Source organism: Trematomus bernacchii, unplaced genomic scaffold, assembly GCF_902827165.1.
Source record: "Trematomus bernacchii unplaced genomic scaffold, fTreBer1.1, whole genome shotgun sequence".
Lineage (NCBI taxonomy): Eukaryota > Metazoa > Chordata > Actinopteri > Perciformes > Nototheniidae > Trematomus > Trematomus bernacchii.
The window spans coordinates 8747807-8769712 of record NW_022987739.1 but is presented as its reverse complement, the minus strand read 5'-3'; the positions used below and the strand labels follow the sequence as shown (position 1 = coordinate 8769712).

General features: G+C 39.2%; 1 protein-coding gene and 1 non-coding gene across 2 annotated transcripts in view; both read right to left on the bottom strand.

Annotated features, from left to right (window-relative positions):
• The window catches only part of ttll7 (tubulin tyrosine ligase-like family, member 7), a 70837-nt gene extending 54137 nt beyond the window's left edge, over positions 1-16700 (bottom strand). The window contains exons 1-6 of the mRNA XM_034146840.1: positions 16534-16700; positions 9702-10082; positions 9208-9339; positions 6526-6647; positions 3573-3640; positions 3120-3278 (exon numbers count right to left, since the gene is read on the bottom strand). Of these exons, the coding sequence (XP_034002731.1) occupies positions 3120-3278; positions 3573-3640; positions 6526-6647; positions 9208-9339; positions 9702-9726 (506 nt within the window). The 5' untranslated portion in view covers positions 9727-10082; positions 16534-16700. The remainder of the gene's footprint in view (positions 1-3119; positions 3279-3572; positions 3641-6525; positions 6648-9207; positions 9340-9701; positions 10083-16533) is intronic.
• A 1689-nt stretch (positions 16701-18389) lies between these two features.
• trnat-agu lies at positions 18390-18463 on the bottom strand. The gene has a single exon. It is a non-coding gene; the product is annotated as a tRNA-Thr (tRNA).
• Positions 18464-21906: the final 3443 nt, after the last annotated feature.

Genomic DNA, 21906 nt, shown 5'->3' with positions numbered 1-21906 from the left:
ACACAAATGCTGGTTTGTCTGAGAAATACCCAGTGAGCATCTGGAGAACATTGTGATTTCCAGAAGCCAAACTCTGCTCTCTCTGAATGGCACAGTGCATCAAATGCTTTGGCCGGGTCTTTCAGCAGGTTAATAGGAGCAGACATTGCACTCCGGTTCAACCTCCACTCTAATTCTTTTGCTTTGGTCTCATGTCACTGGCACTCAGGCATTATAGTACGCAGGCCATTGCTAGCTGGACTCAAGAATGAGTTGTGTTAGTTTGTGTGCATCGATGTGGCTGTGCACGCAAGGGTGAGGGGCAATATTTTAGTGTATGTCTGTTCACATGTGTGTGGGAGTATGCATATGTGCAGCGAGGGTGAGGGGTCGTTTCTAAACAATCTCCCACTATGCAGAGGCATTGCATCTGACCTGTATCACCATCATTCATAGTTAAGGCAGACTTGGCCTAAATTAGTTACATGCTCTGCCTGGAAGGCTACATTATAGACCATGCAAGCAGGCTCACCACACACACAAACACAATATTTAGCCAAGATGTAAAGAGTTGATTGTTCAAAAAGTACACTTTGAGGTAGTAAGATATTGTGGCACCAAGCCCCCGGAGGGCAAACATTGTAATGCTCTTTAATTACAGCCAGAACATACAGTATCCTGGGAACAGTGCAGTCTATGAGGTTGTTATTTAACATTAGAATTCACCCGCTCAGTGGACGCAAAAACACTGGAGCATTGTTGATGAGCTTCTAAGTGTGAATCCAGATTGGGATCAGGTATTGCCTTTCAGGTTATTGTTTTTGTTCAGCAGTTCCCTTCAGAGGTTTGATACAATGTTCCCAGTTGCTGTAGTGTGATGTTGTTGTTACTCTCAGGTTTATCAATCATTCCTCATCACGGTTCAGCACTCCACTTTAATGCTCTCGTATTATAAAGGATCATTTCATTGGCCTGCTTATATCTTGGAACAGAAAATAACAGGGGCCAGTTGATGGCACATTGACCAACAATGTGAGGGCCCTCCTAACAGTGAGGCAGCGAGTTGAGTGATGAGGACAGGGTTAACGGTGTTAGTTAGTCAAGGAGGAGTAGCTGAGGAGAAGACGACATGATTGATGAGCTGTGGTGTCAGATAATCACAGCCCACTCTCCCCTGCCTATTTAGTTTGGCACCGGAGGGGATCTCGCCTTTTTAAGCCCTGCACGCGCTTTTATTTTGTTTCCCTTATAACAAGCTGCGCTTCAGACACAAACAATAACTTCATTTAGTTGGCCGACGGAAAAATAAATTACAGGGGGGAGATATAACTTAATTTCCTGCCTCGTCACACCATGCGAAAATAATTGAGAAAAATCTAATCTTGTGAGCCGCCCGCCGTTGAGTGGTCGAACTAAACTCATCATCTTTCATATTCTTAATATATTGCTATGATTCAGCCTTTGTTGTCTTTTATTCTTTAATAAATAAGGGCTTAGTGCAGCATGCAGTTATAAGTAATGCTCACATTATACCAGAAAGGACACATTCAAAGAGAATTCGAGGGAGAGGTGAAGCACAGTAAGCTATTTGTACTTCAATATCCCCACCTATTGGTGCCAGTGATATATGCAATCCAAGGTTATTTCTTTACACATGCACTACAGGGATCACATTTTTAAAAGAATAAGAAATTAAAGCAAATACTTGCTTCATAATGTTTTTGAAATCTGGGCAGTCTGAAGTGTTTTTAAGAGAACTATGTACGACATACAAATAAAAAACAAATCATTTTCAGAGGAAGTTATACTGTAGCAAATCCTAATATTGAGTTTGGCCTGTCTTATACTTAATTTTATGATACTGAATTATTTTCAAAGCCAACCACACTTCAAACTTTGAACCAGAAAACACTTGGCATTTTCCACTTTATTTTAGTCATGTCTGTGCAGGCTTGACCTCCACACAGGTCAAATCACAGCTCAGTGGAATTCTGTTTTGGGTTTCAAATGAGTTGGCTATGGCTCATACATAGAACATTAGAAAGAGTTAATGTGTTCATTTTAGAAACGATTTAGGATACTTGTTTAAGTGACCACTTCTGTTCTTCAGCAATTTTTTTAGTCTATTATACAGATCAGAAGTCTGAGCAGAGGCCCAAATGTCCCGAGAGATTTCTTCTTTCTTCTTGTTTTTTCGTAATAAATGACCAAACCAGCTCAACAGGCTTTTCTCTAAGCAAAGGCACTTAAAATAACATCCCCACCCAGGCTAAGGATGATCAGTTTCGTTGACACTTTGTCAAAGGGCGGCCAATTCAACTCTTGGTAAACTTTGGTTTGTAATGTTTTTGTTTCCACCCATATTTACACACATTTGGACAAAAGCTTCACATCAGTTGGGTTGAGCGATTGAACACTTGAGTTGAACACTTGATAACTTTAGAGTGCACAGGTGTACCTAATAAATTGGTAAATAGTCAGTATCAAGGCATCACCATGTCACCATGCCTTTTTACTGATTTTCTAAATACTTCACGATGACAACAGTCAGAATAGTGAAAACATGCCATAGAGATGTGACATCACAACCTGAAATAACCTCTCACCTCATGGGGCTTCAAGCATGAAATATGCATTCATGTACCACAGCCTGCTCATCTTTTGATAAAGAGATGCTATTGTGAGACAGAGTCCCCTGCAGCAGCCATGGCCATTGGTCCATTTTCTAGTCTGAGTGGTCCCTGCTGATGATGCCTCATAAAGGAATCCAATAATCACATGCATAAACCTTTAGGGGAGGAACCTCACTTACTGCCAAAAATTGTGTGTGTCTGTGTGTTTGTCTGTGTGTGTGTGTGTGTGTCTTCTACTTGCAACGATAACCTCTGATTTATGGAGTGTGACCATCGAGGACAATGAGGGCAATGAGATTCACCACACCCTCTCATCTACTCAACCTGATCCCAGCCATAATGCTATTTCCATTGACACCCACATCAGGGTCACACACCTCTTATTGTCTTGTTTTGTTGTGCTTGTCCTCTATTTTCTCTAGTGCTAATATCCTCCCCTCAGTATGTTGTTTAGTTCCTGCATCAGTCTCTCTCGTTCTCTTTCATGGATCGGCTTTCGTGACTTACCCGTGACCCATGGCTCCGTTGGCGGGTTTGACGATGAAGGTCTTCTGCTTGCGTTTCCTGCGTAGCTCCTTGACATAATTCTGGAACTGAGTGTACTCGGCGGGGAAGATCCAGGTTTTGGGTATGAAGCTGTACTCTTGAGACTGGCACTTGATCATTCTGAAGAAGAAAAGAAAGGGGTGTGTGTGGGAGTAAAGCATCATTTTAAACCATCTGCAGTCTTGCACTTATTTTGAACGATAACGTGCATTTTGCATTTTTTATTCACTATAAAGATTCATTTTATGCTTTTATAGTAGTTACTTTTACTCGTTCGGCTTGTAATGATGTAATGTAATGACGCTACAAGTACACAGTTGTGACTTATTAGAGTGCTAGCTGGCTACAAATCGAGCTTTGACATTCTTGTGTTTTTGCACATCTGAACCAAAGGACTCTCATTTGAAAACTTACTTGGACATGTTTCTTGCTAGGCAGTCTTTCCGGCAGATTTCGCCCATGCCAGGGAAATGGTTAATTCTCTGCAGAGGGACAGGCAGACATAATAATGTTGTTAGGGCCATTACGCCACTCAATTCCACCCCCACCCCTTCATAAAAATGAGCACATTAAAGGCAGCAACCTGAAGTGAGCTTACAATGTTCTGACATTTATGCCCAATTACGGACTCAAAACAAAAAGGTGACGCTGAGACCTTTCTCAACCCTTATTTAGTTTACCGTGTTTTTTTTATACTTTAAAGGTTGGGGAGGGAAGAGGCGAGAAAAAAAAAACACGATCAATCTCAACTCCGAGGGGCCGAGGTAATTGGTTCTGCATCGCAAGCTCCTGCAGTGACAGTTGAATGAATTGCTTTGAATGCGCCGAAAGGGGGGTGGGGGGTAAAGGAAAAACTCTGGGTTTTCTGTATTCTTTGACCAAATGAGCCTGAACAGGGGCGTTAATTAGGCTCGTATGAACTGAAACTTGACAGCAAACTCTCACAGTACATCACTAAATGGGGGGGAAAAAGGAAAGAATCAAAAGAGGGAGAGAGAGAGAGAAGCAGAGGGAGAAAAAAACAAGAACGCAGAGTGTAAAAGGATCCTGTGATTATTATCCAAACGAGACAGACGTAATTAGGGATTCGGAAGAGATTGCACAATTATGCCAATGCCGCGAGACGACGTGGCTTGTGAGGGGAAATCAAAACCAATTGTTGAGGGACTTCTACTTTTCTTCTGAGAAATTATCACATGAAACAGCGCAGCAGCGCGAGAGAGCAAGTGAAAACAATTGACAGCAAATCACCAGCTCTATGGTAAAACATTAGCCACATTGCTACACGTTAAGCTGTTACAGTATTTGTAATATTCAATCTACTTTGCTGAACTCTGGCTGCCCCTGTCCTAACAAGCCATACTCCTTCCTGTCTGTGATTTAATCGATCATTAGTGCCCAGTCTAATCAAATAAGCGATCGGGAAGATGGATGGCTAACGCTCGGAGCTAAGGGGGAGCAGCGGCGGCAAGTTCAGTCAGCAGGACAGGGGGGTCAAACAGAGGTAAGATCACTTTCAGACGAGTACACAGAACTCAGAGCTAGCCTTGTTGTTTAGGCCCGTCTTGTCATCATCACTAGTGACATGTGAAACCTGCCTCCCACCCCCTGCTGCTCACAACTTGTCAGTCGACCTGTCAATCTTCCTATCTGTCTCTGTGTACGCTCTGTTGTTCCCTCTCCCTCTGTCCACCTCTCTTCTCTATCTACTGTCTGCCTCTTACCTCCCAGGGTCTAAGGGAAAGCACATGGACACATCCAGAGTCTTACGTCCAGCTTCACCTATTTCATTTCTTTCCATTCTATTTTATTTCATTCTGACATCTACTATCACTACTTTAAACCTAATCTTCTTTTCCCAGCTCCATCTGTCTCTATACACTGTCCCCTTTCATCTGGTCTAATCTTCTTTTTTATTATATTTTCCTTTACCTATTCTTATATTTGTACTAAAAAACTTAATTTAAGGCAGATTGGTGTGCAAACATACATTAAAGAAGTAAAAATCCTGTGATACATTCAAGATGTTATGATTTTTCTCTCTTTGCAGTTTGAAATTTGACAAAAACTCAATAAATTGTTTTGTTGCAGTTCAGATTTCATAACATTTTAGTGTAAATTATGTAAAGGCTTGGGAGAAAGGCATCACTCTGATAAGTGGATTGTGCTTTCTATAAGAGTGTAAATAACTGCTGTGATTGTTTGAAGAATCTGCAGGAAATGGTGTCATGTTGCCTCTAATCAAAGGAGTGTATTTTAAAGAAGGGATTTTGTTTTCTTTATAGCAAAAGAGGTTTAAATAATATTCTCTAAGCACGGAAGGGTTGTGGTAGCTGTCATGTTTGTTTCATCTTATTATTATCTTTCTCTTTGGTCCACTGTTTCATTTCCTCTGCATCTTTTCCTTTAACACTAGAACCGCCAGAGGTCGCTGTATACCTAAAACCGCCAACGGGTCAAATTTACCCGCTATTGATTTTCAAGGTACAATGTTCTTTTATTTATCATGTAGAACAGTGAGTTTTGATCGCACAGGGATGAAACATATACCAATAGAATCTGTGGACTCTCAGCTTTTCATATGATATAGTTTGTGCAGATAGCATGAAGTATAGAATATCGCTAACACTGCTGATTTAAACGCTTGGTGTTAGACTTGTGTTTTGTTTAGGTACAAATCTCTCTGCTCTCTCTCTATAACTATATATCGATCTATCTATAACTATCTATCTGTCTATCTCTCTCTATCTCTCTCTCTCTCTATCTATCAATCTATCTATCTATCTATCTATCTCTCTCTCAATCTATCTCTCTATCTATAAGGAACCGCAGTAGACAAAAGACGTCATGTTTATGCTGCATTTTCTATGAGGTAAATATTACCCGCTGGCGGATATAGGTATAAATGGCATTTTTTGGGCTATTTTTTCAATCTGACTTCATATTGACCATTTTTAACAACAAAGGGTGCTACATAACACACTTTCAGGAAAAGTCACGGACTGGGAAACTTGAATATTTTTATTGAAAAAAAGTTACATACAATCAAAAAACAGCTGCGGGTAAAATTGACCCGTTGGTGGTTCTAGTGTTAAGGTAAAATCCTTCCTCACCTTACCAGTGCTATACAAATCAGAGGCGGCTGATTTTATTTTGACTATTTGGTTAAGCAAACATATCATATATTTTACATTCATCCAGCTGATCAGTATCATGGTCTTCGGCTGCTACAGTACTGTAAAGGTTAAGTTCCAGTTGTTCTTCCTGTTCAGTGCAGTAATTGGAACTGACACCCTTATTCTCACTCCTTATATCTTAGCTCAAGACTACGGTGCTCCCGGACAATGTGTGCTGACATGCAGTGTACCTGATAGTTCCTGAGGTCAGCGATTCTCTCATGCTGCACGGCCGAGTCATTCCAGATGAGGTTGGCAGTCTCATCATCTTCCCGGGCCTTGATGTAGTCCACCTCGTTGATTACTATACGAACTGGGGAAAAACATTCACATTAGATCGTATTACAATATTAAAATTAACTATGCAGTAATTTCAAAACTTGTTTCACCCATGACCAGAAAGTCCTCAAAGACAAAGAGGCATAATATTCTTAGAAAATAAATGAGGAATATTGGGGGTTCAATTTGTAAATTTACATTAAAAAGAAATCAGGAAATGTTTGTTTTTTGTCAAGAACCAACATCGCTTGAATTTGCATGGTTAGATAAACCATATCTCACCACAGACGCCACCGCTTGCTATGTATTATGTCTGAAGTTGATGTCCTAATCAAATTATACTTTGTTATTGGATTTAGCAATAAGGAAACTGAGTTTTCAGCCCAGAATTAGCACATTATTATAAGCATCCAAACTTTGAAGAGACATTGTCGTGATTTGGACCTATTCACAAGAAAACAACATACTGTAGTTTGGATGAGGGGATTTATTTTGTGGATCAGCATTTACAATGCAGTGAACAGATTCAAGAATATAGTCATGTCACATACTGTTGCACCTTCTCACTAACTTGTCACAATTGTATAACTTTAATTTCAAAAAGTATATGTATTTTCTATGAATATTACCCCCCTCCACTGGTTTCTTAGGCCTTTATTTTTTAACCCAAAGTAGCACTCACAGGCCTTCATTGAGCAGGATGTGACTTTGACCCACGTATCAAATATTTCTAGTGAACGGATCAATATTTCACTCTTTGCTGGCCTTAATTTCTGTTTTTGCAGACATTAAGAGAGGAATCAGTCCAGGAGATAATAGATCAAAAAAGCTCCCAGTAATATTTACCATTAATGGAATGGTTGCAGAGCAGCCAATCGTAATGCTTCTCTTCAAAAAGATGAATTAATTGTCTGTAATGCATTCAAATCCCACTGGAAACCCCATAGTATGAGAGATGGGTGGCGAGCCCATTTGGACATTCATCCGACAACTATTCATTATTCAGTGAGTAATGAAATATTCATATGCCCTAACGAAACAGGGTATTAATTAATTTCTTGAAAGCCTTCACAAACCTGGAGAAGGCTTGCCTAATGTTGCATGGTGGCACTTGAATGGGAAAAAGGTGTTTCCGATGTAACTTCATCCATCTGTTAACGTCAGTAGAGGCTAACAGTGTTTTGCTAACTGGAACAGGGAGGGTTTACATCACAGCAGGTCTATGCTTACATTTACCAGTAGGGTCTTAGTACCAGCTGTAATCAATCCTTTCTAACACGTCTCACGTAACAGTCATCCTTAGAGCCAGAGTGTTCATTGCCTTCTCAGAGGGTGTAAAGCAAACCAACAGCATTTTCTCTGACCTTTAACCCATACCTGCAATACTATAAATTCCGAAACAAAAAAAAAGACAGCTGCGTAAAAGGTAACAGCAAAAATGAGCCATCCATCTGGCCCTTAGTGTTAATTTTCCTTCTTAATAGCTCCACACTGCTCTCAGAATGGCCACTGTGAGACTCTCGTCACAGCAAGCGAACTAACTCACAGCTAGACTCCCATCTACCTACAGGATCCAGGCAGCCCTCAACTTGTACTTGCTGCTGCTGACTCCTTAGTTTCATAGGTTGTAGTTCACCCCTGAGAGCTGGAGCTGCCACACTGGCATATACTGTCTATGTGAGGAGTGCTTACTGCTTCTGTTTGCCCTTCTCAAAAAACATCACTGCCAAGTTAAATTACCTCAATAAAGATTTATGTTTGTATGTAAGGCCGAGCTGTCTCTGTGTGAACTGTTGCAGGTCTGCAACTCTATTAGGTTTAATTTAAAACATTAAATAACAACGGTCTACTTCAAACAATCCACCACAGCAAAATTAGATTTTATTGTTGCGAGTCAAATCTGCAGTGTATTTTTGTTTATTGCTGAGATAACATTGTGATTAGATTTGCTGTGTTTTGATGGACTGACTGAGTCATACTGAGAGCTGTTTCCAAAATTAATTTACAATTCACTGTGTCACACACTACACTTATCTTACGTGAAAGACAACCCAACTTTAAATATAAACTCAGAAGCTTGAAATGTGAGGCTTTGGAGTACATGCTTAGCGTACACAATTTAGCTAGATCAGACATAAAGGTACCAGACAATTATCCTTTACTTTGTATGAAAGTTAATAGCACATCTAACAACATCTAATAACTGTGAGTAATTACCTGCAAAAAGAATAGGTAAAGGTATACTACAACTGAAACTACAATAGGAATACTACTGCTAAACCATTTCAAGCACTACCTTGTTTTCTGACAAAAACATCAATAGGATAATATACATCAATGAAAGGGTTTCATCACCCATCTCAAAGAAAGCCTCTTTTCATCCTGCACTAGCTCCATTAAGACAAACTCTATGATCAAAAGATATCTTATCTTTGTAGACTGACATTTCTGTGATGCATGGTCCTGTTTCTGTTTTAGCTCTTTTTTCAAACTTGTTTCAGATACATTTTTATCTTAATTTAACAGATATATGTATTGTTGTGGAACTGTCATTTCAAAAGCGAATTCAAATCATTAGAAATAGTTTACCGTACCAATCTCATATTTGGTGCCAGTGATGTTGGCGGAGATGGTGCCTTTCTTCTTTTTGGTGCGCACCTTCCTCTTCCCACTGCTCTGGTAGGAGCCCACAGATGGCCTGTTCACGGGGGACGCTCCTTGATCCTCTGGAGGAAGAGACGGCATACAACAACACTAGATTCAGTCACAGCTTGTGCTCCGGACTGGGAGGGGAGCATGAGTTGCTGGAGAATTGTAACATATTTGACACTGTCTGCAGGGGATTTAGTAGGTTTTGTTTATGGGGCTGGGGTGTAAATAAATTGCGCGTATATGCTATAGCTGCATGTATCATGATCGTTCTGTCATAATCTTGTGTGTGTGTGTAGTTTCTATGCATGGGGGAATAGTATGATGATGATGGCAGGCAGGTAAATGAGCAGGTGGTCAGGTGTGTGTGCAGAAAACATGTAACCATCTAACAGAATAACTCTGTCAGTCCTGAGAGAGTTGGACCTCTCTTACTCACCTCCTTCATTGGGAGGAGAGGGCATCTCAGAGTCTGGAGGAATGAGGGGGCAAGCCGAGCTTTCAGCCAGGCTTGGTGTGCGGGTGGGCCTCACAGGGTACTCGCAGCCCCTCCAAGGGCTCTGTCACACTCTCTGTTGTTGGTCTTCACTGTCTTGGGCTACCGACGATGTTGTGCGAGATGGCCCAATGGATCATCTGAGCATCTCCCTGGCGCCTCTCAGCAACATAAAGAGCAGCAGCAAAATCTCAGAGGGCAGGGGAGTAAGAAAGGGGGTAGCAGTGGTGGAGAAGAGTGGGAGGGGGAGGGCTCTCAAGGGTCTATACAGCCCCAAGAGGAGAGAGGGAGGGAGGGGATGGACAGAGGGATGGATAGGAATGCCTGTGGAAGAGAAGAAAAAAGATGGTAGTATTAAGCTCAGGGGGTGAGTACAGTGCACACTAAGGATCTGTGTGTATATTCTCACCGGACTGAAGTGCATTGGACATGCTTTTGATGTAACGCAGTAGCCGCTAGCAGGCCTATCACAGGCTACATCAGTCAGCCTGACACCCAGCGTAACAGTTCAGTGAGAGCTCCGTACAGCTCTGACACCGCAGTACTGCTAATGAAATAATCCAAAGCCGTGTGACGTTCACTGGACTAATTGGTATTCCGTGGAACAATTGTGAAATATTAATGTGGTTGTCAGGTGAAGGGTTTGCAGAATCTCACTGTGTGTGATGCTGGTGCCAGCTTGGATTCATTGTATGGCTGAGAGGTCACTTCATTCAAACAGATGGCATCTTTACAGTGGTTTGTTAAAAGGATGCTTCAGGCTATGAAGTGGTGTGGGAAATGAACACCAGTCAACAGCCAAATTCTGTTCAAATCAAATCAAATCAAGGTTTATTTATAGAGCACATTTAAAAGCGATTTTTGGTCGGGCCAAAGTGCTGTACATGTAATAACTACAATCACAAAAAAAACACATTTCTATAAGCACAATTATAGTTGTTATGTTATTGTTTGGCTGCAGTCAGAGTGTGTCGTCTAACCACTTTTGGGGGTAATCAACCATTGCATGAGATGCCCTGTCACATCGTTTATTGCTGGTAGGGGCAGCATAGTGACTCATGGTTATTAGCAATGTTGCCTCAAAACAAGTGAGGGACTATGTTTGCAGGTTATCGTGTTGTCCCTGTGGTCTCATGTCCAGGTGCTTCAAATTCTTCAAATTAACTAAGACAAAGCAGCATTCAGGTGGCCCCGAGACTTCAAACTGCCCACAGGGTATGAATCTCTGTGAGTCTGTACAGTGAATCCATACACATAAAGCATGCTTGGAACAATTCCAGCTGCTTATGGTCCTTTAAAGTCACATAGTGCAAGTAGCTGCTCAATTTGAGGCGAAATTATCAATGCAAGTGGATTTAGCCCACAACAACTGGAGGACTAATCTGAAGTGTTGTGAGAGGGTTAAAAGAGAAACAAGTATAGTATATGTATCTTAGCCTGCTTTGATTTTTCTTTATTATTATTAGTTTAATAGTTCTTAAAATTAAAATACAGGAAGGGAAAATATATAACAGTTATATTTTTAACTTTACTTTGCAGTTTAACTGAATAAACTAGTAATCCTATACACCAGTTAGGCTACATGCACAGTACACTTGCTTATGTTGCCACTTCTGCCTTTCATACAGAGATCAACAGTAGCCTCTAGTGGTGAGAAAACTGAAAAGCACATTTCCTATTTTCAAATGTTTTACTTACTTACCCATACGTACACATGTACAGATACACAGACTAACTTAAAAAGCAACCCTATCGATTCGATCAGCATCCACTGGACAAATTGGAACGGGGAAACAATCCAATCGCATGACTTTATCACACAGTGGTCTTCACTGTCAGCCTCTGGGTCTGCTTGTGGTAAGCACGAGACATTGATCCGGGGGAGGACAGAGACTGGAATGAGATCAGCACAGAGGGGGAGAGCAACAACAAAGAGTCAGGGTGATAAAGTGAGGCAGGCTGTGTTGTTGACAACCTGCCCCCACATCCCAGTGGTGTGCTGGCTCTGTGTACAGGAGGCAGGAAGCACTGTTGCTATAGGAGCACTGGACCTCGCTGTCATGTAATCCCACCGGAACAAGGGGGGGGGGGGGATCTGACAGGCACATATAATGCCACTGAACTCAAAACAAACATATGACTTTACACTTAATTCAAGTTATCTTTGAAAAATACACACAATGTAGTACTCAATTCCAGCACCAGAAACTTTTTTACGCTGCTATGGACAATCTTGCACTATGTACATTCCCTAACATATTGAAGTGACTGTTATTTTGTTATTTTGTATATATTGATTGTTGTGTTTTATCTTAATGTGTGCATATGTGTATACAGTCTAGATTGTATATATAGAGGATATACATATTTATACATATTTGTATTATGTATTCGGGATTGTTGGATACGTTATTTCGATCTCTCTGTCTGTACAAACACACAGAAAAATGTACATTAAAGTTGACTTTGACGTTGACTAATGTTAATCCTAATTATTTAGCAAAATGCCAGATTATGAATCTTCAGAATTTAGATTTTATCTTCTTTTTCAACATCAGTATTGTCAACAAAAGTAGACATACTGGAACATTATTTGTATTATCTCCTATTATGTCAGAATGAATTATTGTTGATGTTAACCGCATTGTTTCAAATCTTAAATGCTACAATTTAATATACTACCATGGCCAAAAATGAAGCTTCGAAAATAACTGAGAGAGAAGCACATTTTGCAAATAGAAATTTAGTTTTCAAAGATACTCTCTGGTAATGTGAAAAAAATGAATTCATTGCGGTTCGTAGAGTGAAATGTCAACATAGATTCCTATCTAGGCTTGTTTGCCTGACTACCATATAAGGTCACAGTGGAGCCCCTTTGGTAGCCAGCAGAGGGAGGCTCTGTCCTGTTTTGCTCATTCCTCTTGGTGGTAGTTATTAGCTGCAAGAGAGCCTTTTACATGCATTCACATAATAGAAGTGAGAATTCAGTGTAATCGGACAACAGACTACAGTGTGTCACTGACTGATAGAAGGATTTCAGCAGGACATCCTGTTGTAATGTCACAGATGTAAAATGAGCTCAGTGAATGTTGTTGCATGCCATTAGTCTCCTATCACTGCACTAATTGTACTTACCGTTCATAAAATAGAAAATATATATTATTTAAATAGAGACAATCCTTTAGATTAAAATAATTGTATTTGTCACTTTCGTGTTAAGTATATAGTGTTTTATGCAAAAGCATGTGCTACAGTAGCTGCTGTTAGGTTTGCCCCGTCTTAAAGGTTTCTACAAACCTTTAAGTCACTGTTTACAAGATTTAAGGGAATACAACATTAAAACAAACTAAAAAAAAAAGTAAACTTTGAAAGAATTTAATTCCAATATAATAATAATACATTTAATTTCAAAGCGCTTTTTCAGGTGCTCAAAGACGCTTTACAGTGGTGATAAAAACGAGATAAAATAGAATACAAAAATATTAAAACAGCAACACAACATAATTCACAAATTAAAAGCCAGTCTGAAGAGGTGTGTTTTGGTCAGTGTTTTGAAAGTGGGGGGGGTCGGTGCAGTCTCTGATGTGTTGTGGAAGGGAGTTCCAGAGGGTGGGGGCAGCGATGGAGAAGGCTCTGTCCCCCCAGGTTCGGAGCTTGGTTCGTGTGGGGATAGAGAGGAGGTTCGCTTCTGATGAACGAAGGCTGCGGGAAGGGGTGTAGTGGTGGATCAGGTCGGTGAGGTAGGTGGGGGCCTGGTTATTGAGAACTTTGTGTGTTAGCAGAAGGATTTTGAAGTGTATTCGAAGATGTAATATATTTTGCTGCTAGCATCATCATTAATAATCCTTCAGTGTAGTATTACATCTTTACTAAATCCCTTCCACTAAACACTGTATCTACTGTTAATCCTCCGGTGCAGTGACGTTTCTTCTCCAACAGAGTGAGCCAAAGCGCCACAACAGCAGAGAAGAGCTGAATAGGCCCAGCTCCTAATGATGCTGATCTCATGCACTTCCCCTTTGCCACACACAACACAGAAAGGCCTCATTGTAGAGAGTCAGCTTTTCATGCTGCTCATCTGCATCACTTTCTGTCTCACAAGCCCTAAAGGCATGACAAAAGCCTGTCTGTCTTTTAGGGTGTTGTTATGCATGTTTGTCGAATTAACCAGCACAAGTTGTTAATACATGTGTTTCATTACTGTACGCCACCCTTCTCATATATATTTATTTGGCCTGCAGAATTTAAACTACATCACAAGGATATTTTGAAACTAATATACGGAAGTCAAGTATTGCAAAACTCTTCCTAGATATTCCTCTTCACTGTTATCATATTCCTCTATCTTAAGACAATGGTACTACCTTTTATATCAAAAGCAACTTCAGAAGGACAGCAAAAATAGCTTTACAATAAGGGTGCCAAGGAAGAAAGCTTTACCAAAACAGCAGACTGTTTATTTATGACAAGCGGTGTCACACCTATTACACAAGTCCCTTCAACAGCCAGCAGTACTTCCCTGGAGGGTTTGTTTTATGTTCTCCCTGCCTAACATGGAACTACATCTTGAAAGCAGTCGTCAAATACAGAATCAATACAAAAAGGCTTGGGGAACCACCACTTAGCCTTATGTCAGCAGGATTTGCAGACACAAGTTATTTTCTGTACATGCAGTATGCACCAGTCTTGCCACTATAGCAGTGCAGGGACCTCAGGGTATGTAACACCATTTAAACGGACAAAGACACCAACTAAGAAGAAGACATGGTGTACTATTACACATCCTTGAAAAGCAAATGTAAACAAAATACTTTTCAAGTAGAAAATAGAGCTTTTGTTATAAAAATAGTACAAATCCTTTTGACAATACATTTTCTTACACTCTAAAGACACAATGCCAATGTTCACAAAAATGTAGTATGTTTTACAAGAAACTATTTCCTTTCATTATCTATTTTGCAGCTACAACCACTTTGTCCTCCAGTGAAAAATGATAGCTGAGTTTGCGGATTACTCTCACAGGAAAGTAGCTGGTGTAGAATTGCCAGTGGATCTAAACTTAGCTCCAACCACTGACCCATCTCTGGCTTCCTGCCTTTTCCCAGATATGAGTAGGAGCTAGTGTGGGAGATGTCAGCCCACAGGATACTGAAATACACCAACAAACAACAGAATGCTAATCTTAACTTTTTCAGAAATAATCTAAAGTGATACTGGCAAAATGTCCCATTGTAAAATTCCACTTTTTTGTATAATTTATATTAATTACAATCTTGCCTGAACTTGTTTTCTGTAAGACAAAGAGCGGCAAATAACTTACGGTTGCAATAAGAATTTTGTTTTAAAGCAATGCATTGTTATAACGAAGTATGCTTGAAATGTGTACAGTGCAACAACACATATAAAAAGGGTTTCAAATGTTAATCAAACACCTTGGTTTAAATGTATACCTAAGCTAGTGTGATCATTGCCAGATAAAAGAGAATGCCCCTGTCAAGCAAAGCCTACCAGGTCAAACAAACCAGCTGCTGACACAAACATTAAATGAACTGTTGTGCATTTGGCATGTCATTCAAAAATGTAAACCTGTCTAAATGAATCTGTCTTTGAATTGAGTTGAGTCTTTGTTTTTTGGGTTTATACATCATTGTTGTGCTGTTTGCAGCAGTGCGCCTACAACATGTAGGCCATTTGTTTTGTTTTTTATGTATTATCATTATTATTATAACGATAAAAAATAATAAATCGAAATTGAGCCAACCCCAATAAAAAATAAAATAAAAACCAACTGGCTCTGATGCTGTAGGTGCTGTGCTGGAATAAGCACTACAATCCTGTAGTAACTTTAACTGTAATAACAATTGCAGAATGCGTAATGTAGCCTGAATGAAAATAAAATATTGTAAATATCATATCCTTCTTATTAGCCTTATCTATTAGAATAGGTCCAGGACGCAGGATGCCATCCATACCTCTAGCATATGTTAGGTTGTTATTATTATGTAATCCCCTTGCTCTTTAGGAATTGGTCATCTCTAGGGTGCTTTATCAGCATGTGGTTTCTAAGTGGCACACAATACTACAAACAGACCTCTAAATCAAACGGCTCTTCAAACAACCTCCCTCGTGTAATTAACCAGGGTCTGAGCATCCACAGCTAAACGTCAGCAAAAGTATTGCATACCAAGACAGATGCAAAGCTAGCCTGAGCTAAAAAGCTATGCAGCGAGAGGACATATGCTTGTCACAGCAAAGCAAGCAATATGGTATGTCCCAGACCACTGTAAGGATAGTAGGCCATCCCCCTTTAATACATATTGTCTGTATTTTAAGATTGGTGCAAGATGTATTTCTTAAACACGCATGTTATATCTTGGATATCAAGATATTTCGGGATATTGTTGTTGCATGACAAAATGTAATGTCACAAAACGTAAGCAGGTGTATGCAATAAGTTGCTAGCAAGCGTTAGCACACGTTCGCCTAGCCACTAGCCAGTGTACTATAAGTCAGGTGGAAGGATCACACAAGGAAGCAATCTGGCAATGTTGCTTTCCATCAAATGCAGCGTGACCGCAACGTTAACGTTTAACTGCACTGTGAACGAGGGCCTTTTCAGTTAATGTAACATCGAAATGAAATAAACACTCCTGAATGAGATGCAGTTTAATGATTCAGAAGGAACATGATGACCCTGGGCTACTCTACAGTTAGCTTAGCCGCACTACCTAGCAAAGGATGGAGAGGGTAACGCGAAGTAGCCCGTTAACGTTACCTTATGTATTCCAGGCAGTGCAGCTCCCTGCTGGTCACATCCAACCGACACAGCCGCCGTTAAGTGCGACACTGGGGCCTCTTTTAAAGAAACAGCCCTGTCCTGAGTGTATAATAAACAATATGGCAGTGTTTATGTTGTGTTACTACTGAAAACTGACGTTGGTTGACAGACAAAAAAATCTGTATCTTGTAGTCCTCTTGTGTGCTGGAGCGAGTCCATGGGCTAAACCATTCGTTCCCTAAGAGAGGGGGTGGCTGATTGAAGTGCTGAAGTTTGCATTCTCAATTTGGTAATAGCATGACGTTTGGTGTACTGTAAAACGTACAAGAAAAGTCAGCACATATTATATTCAACTCGTAACTAGCTGTAAGGGGCAACAAAAGGCTTACCAAAGCCGCAAGGAATATTTCATACACTTTTGGGTCAGGTTTCGATGCAGCTCGTCTGCCACAACTAGCTGATGCAAACACAGGGAAGCTACCTAGCAACCGTGTCGCTGACCATGGTGCTAAAAAACAACCCTGCGGATTATGGGTACGTCCTGCTCAGAGGTCACAAGGTGCCACTCACTTATTGTTAGCTGTTCGATGTAATAACGCATACATATTCCTCAAACTGTGTCGGATTCTTGCTTGCCTACTTATATTTTCAGATTTTTTATTTCTTTTTCTAAGCAAGATAAGACACATTTATTTTTATTTAATAATAATTCTAATAAAGCTTTATATAGCACTTTTCATACAACACATGCAGCTCAAAGCGCTTTACAAAATGGCACACATCACAAGTTAAAAATAAACAACAAGAAATTCCCCTCAGATTAGATGTTAAAAACTGTACAGGTGCACGCAGCAAAATATAAAATGTTAACAGGTTAAGAGACACAAGGAGGTAAAAGGTATGATAATAAAAATAAAATACAATAAAATAAATAATGATTTCTCTCCGACAGATAAGACACAAGACAACTGAATCGATGCAACAATATAAATATTTAGCACACTTTATACAGCAGGTCCTCCATACTGTAAAAAGACACAAGCATAACAAACTTAATGAAAACAATTCAAGCAAACAGGAAAAAACACACAAGTTAAAAAGTTATTTATAATTAAAATCCATTAAAAGCTATAGCACAAACGGTCTTGAATTTAAAAGAAGTCCGCATTTCTTAAAGTTTTTTATTTATTGGCAATTCGTCACAATTTGAGCAGCATTGAAGCTTAAAGGTGGGGTAGGTAAGTTTGAGAAACCGGCTCGAGATACACTTTTTGTTATATTCCATGGAATGCTCTTAACATCCCGATAGCAATGAATATATAAATGTGAGTGTTTGAAAAAGGTAAATATTCTACAGAATAAGGAGTGGAATTTATATTGTAGGGGAAGATCAACAGCAACAAGGCTTTCAGTATTTTCCTCTGAAATCTGAAAACCAGTGAGCCCAGAAATATTCCTTCTTACTGAAAACAATTACAGAAATATAATAATGTTTATATAACCTCTGTTTGTCAATTTGTATCCCCAAAATCAGCAATTGTTTCTATGACGCTCACCATATCAATGCACATGAGTTAAAAATATCATTAACATTATTTTTTTAAATAAACATAAACAGTAAATACATGCATGTCTACAGCAGACATGGCATGACAGTAATAATACTATTTAAAAGACCAATTTACAACTTTAACAAAATAATATAAACATTGGATATACTATAGTTTAAAACAAGTGTGTGCAATCTGAAATTAAAAAACTATGAATTTGAGTTTTTGGGTCATCTATCAGCATTGTCTCAAATCTAAAGAGGCATCTTCAGGTTATTCAGTTAAACTGCTCTCTTTTACATGAGGCGCTGCTGGGATTTGAACCCAGGACCTCCTGTTTACTAAACAGGCGCTTTGACCAACTAAGCCACAGCACCTGCATTAATGCTCCTAATATTGAAGATCTGATCATATTTTGAAAACGTGTGTGGACTGAGATGAGGAAGTTAATGACAGCACACTGCAAAAACTTGAAATCTGGCCAAGTGTAATTGTCTAATTTCTAGTCAGATATGTCTTTATACTTAAGACATACTCAGGATTAGAAGCAGGTTTATAGCCAACTCAGTTTACACATATGAGGACTTTGCCTTGGTTAAAGGTGGGGTAGGTAAGTTTGAGAAACTGGCTCGAGATACACTTTTTGTTATATTCCATGGAATGCTCTTAACATCCCGATAGCAATGAATATCTTAAGTGCTTTGACAAAAAATCCATTAAAAAATGTCATCTGTGGAAGCCGTAGCACGACCAATCATTTTAGCCGGCCCGGCTAAAATAACTGGATGGCCTACCTGCCTGTCAGCCTTCTATCTGTGCACAAACTTATCTCGTGCCCTCATTGGTCATGTGCGCGTTCGTGTGTGTTGGAGGAGGGGCTCTGTAAGGAAGTGGCAGATTTTCTCCGGTTGTGTATTTTCAAATTCAATAGAGATTTTTAAAAGATTTAAAAAATCTCTATTGGGCTCAGGGAAATCTGTAAATTAGCTTAGATGGCCCACAGGGCCATCTCCCAAAATCCTTAATGTCATGCACTGTGACTGTATAAGAAGGTAGCTAACATTATGTTATATGACAATCGTGTTTCTCGCCACTAAATTATGTTTATTTAATTAAAGTTAAAAACTTGATAGTTAACTGTCAGCGCCAGCTAACATGTAGTAACCTAGGTTCTAGCTTAGTCCTAAACTAACAATAATCTGCCTTTGACTCATATAGAAGATACATCAATGATGACAATCATAACATGTGTATCACTAAAGCCACTAAATTATATAGGTGTCGACATTAGACTGACAATATATATATATATATATATATATATATAGCTTATATAAGATGCATAATACGGATACAGGAGGCTATACAAATAGATAAATAGTATACAAATCAAACGATAAAAAAGAGACAGGGGTATATCAGATGGTTTATATTAAAACCGTATACTTTATATACGGTTTTAATATATATATATATATATATATATTGATTTATTTGATCATTCAAAGACAATGAATATTTTAGGATATGGGCATCCTGACTCAACGAACTTGTGCGTTTGTCATTTTTGACATTTTGCATTTGACAGTGCATGTGTGCACAAAACATGTATAAGTCAGTTTCAATAAGGCAAGGCAAGGCAAGGCAAGTTTATTTATATAGCACCTTTCAACACAAGGTAATTCAAAGTGCTTTACAAAAATGGAAGACATTTTAAAAATGGCATTTAAAATCAGTCATTAAAAAGGAAAGATAATAAAATAAACATTAAAAGAAAAAATACATGGATAAAAGTTAAAAGTTACAGTGCAGTTTAAGATGTGAATAGTTCAATTAAAAGCAGCGGCAAAAAGAAAAGTCTTCAGCCTGGATTTAAAAGTAGTAAGAGTTGCAGCGGACCTGCAGGTTTCTGGGAGTTTGTTCCAGATATTCGGAGCATAATAACTGAATGCTGCTTTACCATGTTTAGTTCTGACTCTGGGGACAGAAAGCTGACCAGTCCCTGAAGACCTGAGGGTTCTGGATGGTTCATAATTTAGCAGTAGGTCAGACATGTATTTTGGGCCTAAACCATTCAAAGCTTTATAAACCAGCAACAATATTTTTGAAATCTATTCTTTGACACACAGGAAGCCAGTGTAAAGACTTCAGAACAGGAGTGATGTGATCCACTTTCTTAGTGTTAGTGAGGACTCGAGCAGCGGCGTTCTGAATTAGCTGCAGCTTTCTAATAGATTTTTTAGTGAGGCCTGTAAAGACACCATTGCAGTAGTCGAGTCTACTGAAGATAAAAGCATGGACAAGTTTTTCCAAATCCTGCTGTGACATTAGTCCTTTAATCCTAGATATGTTCTTTAATAATAATAAGACTACCTATAGAGTTGACCTTTGTTTATTTTGGTAAGATGAACATGTAGTCACTTACTATTTAAAGTGGATCTATCATGCTATATTTGAATAATATAGTGTAGGACCATACCTATATAAGGCATATTTATACTTTTTTTTTTTCAAAATACCAAACAGATCATGCATTTTAGCCATGCCTCATTTAGCTCAATTTGAAAAATGTTAGCTCTGTTTTTGCAAGGGTTGATTCTGTGAGCAACAGCACCATCTAGAGGCCTGGCATATGTACTACAGCGTCTCCAGCGCTTTCGAACGGCAATGCCGTGGTTGTCTCCTCCTGATTGGTGGAGTTGGCCCAATAGCCGTAGCCCCACCGTCCTGACGTCAGGACAGTGTTCAAATCTGGATCAGTTTTTATCAGATCCGTTGCAGCCCCTTTTTTAGAGATTTGGGTATGGAGGAAAATAGAGAGGGTTGTGTTTTCTGACACTTGGTGAGTTCCCTGGAACACCGGGGACACATATTCATGTATAAAAGACGTACAAAAGTGCATTTTGCATGATAGGTCCCCTTTAACTTAAAATGAAGAATTGAAAAGTTCCAAGTGACTGCTAATGCCTCTCACCACAAGGATACACTTTTTTTTAAATGTTTTTTCTTTTGTGTCCTCAAATCCACCCGCATAACTGCGCGGTGTCAATGGTCTGCATCAGAGGCTCTGGTCTGCATGTTTTCTTCCAAAACCACTTGACTCTGAGGATTACATCACTTCCTGTGTGCGCAAAGTTGTTTGTAACCGTTCTGTCAAAAATGCTGCATTCAAGACGTGTGGGAAATGCCATAAACCATAACTTGCAAGATGTTCATCACTCCATTTTTCGATGCCAATTCCTAACTGTAGGATTAAACGGGATATTTCTAATAAGGTAGATACTGGGAGGGTGGTTTTGTTATTTTGGAAATGAACAATGGAATGAATGAACGAAATAACTTTATGAGTGGTGGTATTTCAAAGCTGCATTCATCCATGGCCTGTCAGAAAACTTTAATGATGAAAGATGTTTTTAAATGACCAAACACCTCAAAAACATTGTGAAAGTCGTGACTTCCTTGCATGTGATGGCCACAATGTCCATCTACAATTGTATACAGTATGTCATGCACCTCTTACACTGATCCTAATAAGTAAGGGACAGGTAAAATAAGACTTTCCTCTCACTGCTCCTTTCCATCATTTTCTACAAAAAAAAAGCTTACAGAGTATACTAGTTTTGCTTTATAATAATTGCCATGAGTGGAATAAAAACTAAAAACTAAATAAAAATCTTAACAATCTAAAATCCAAATATCAATATACTTTATATTTTAGCCACTGATTGATCACTGGTCATACAGTAAACGTGATGTATGAGTGTATATGATTTACAACCGGCCCTTGAAAGCTGCGTTTCATCCATTAATTCTGTTCTGT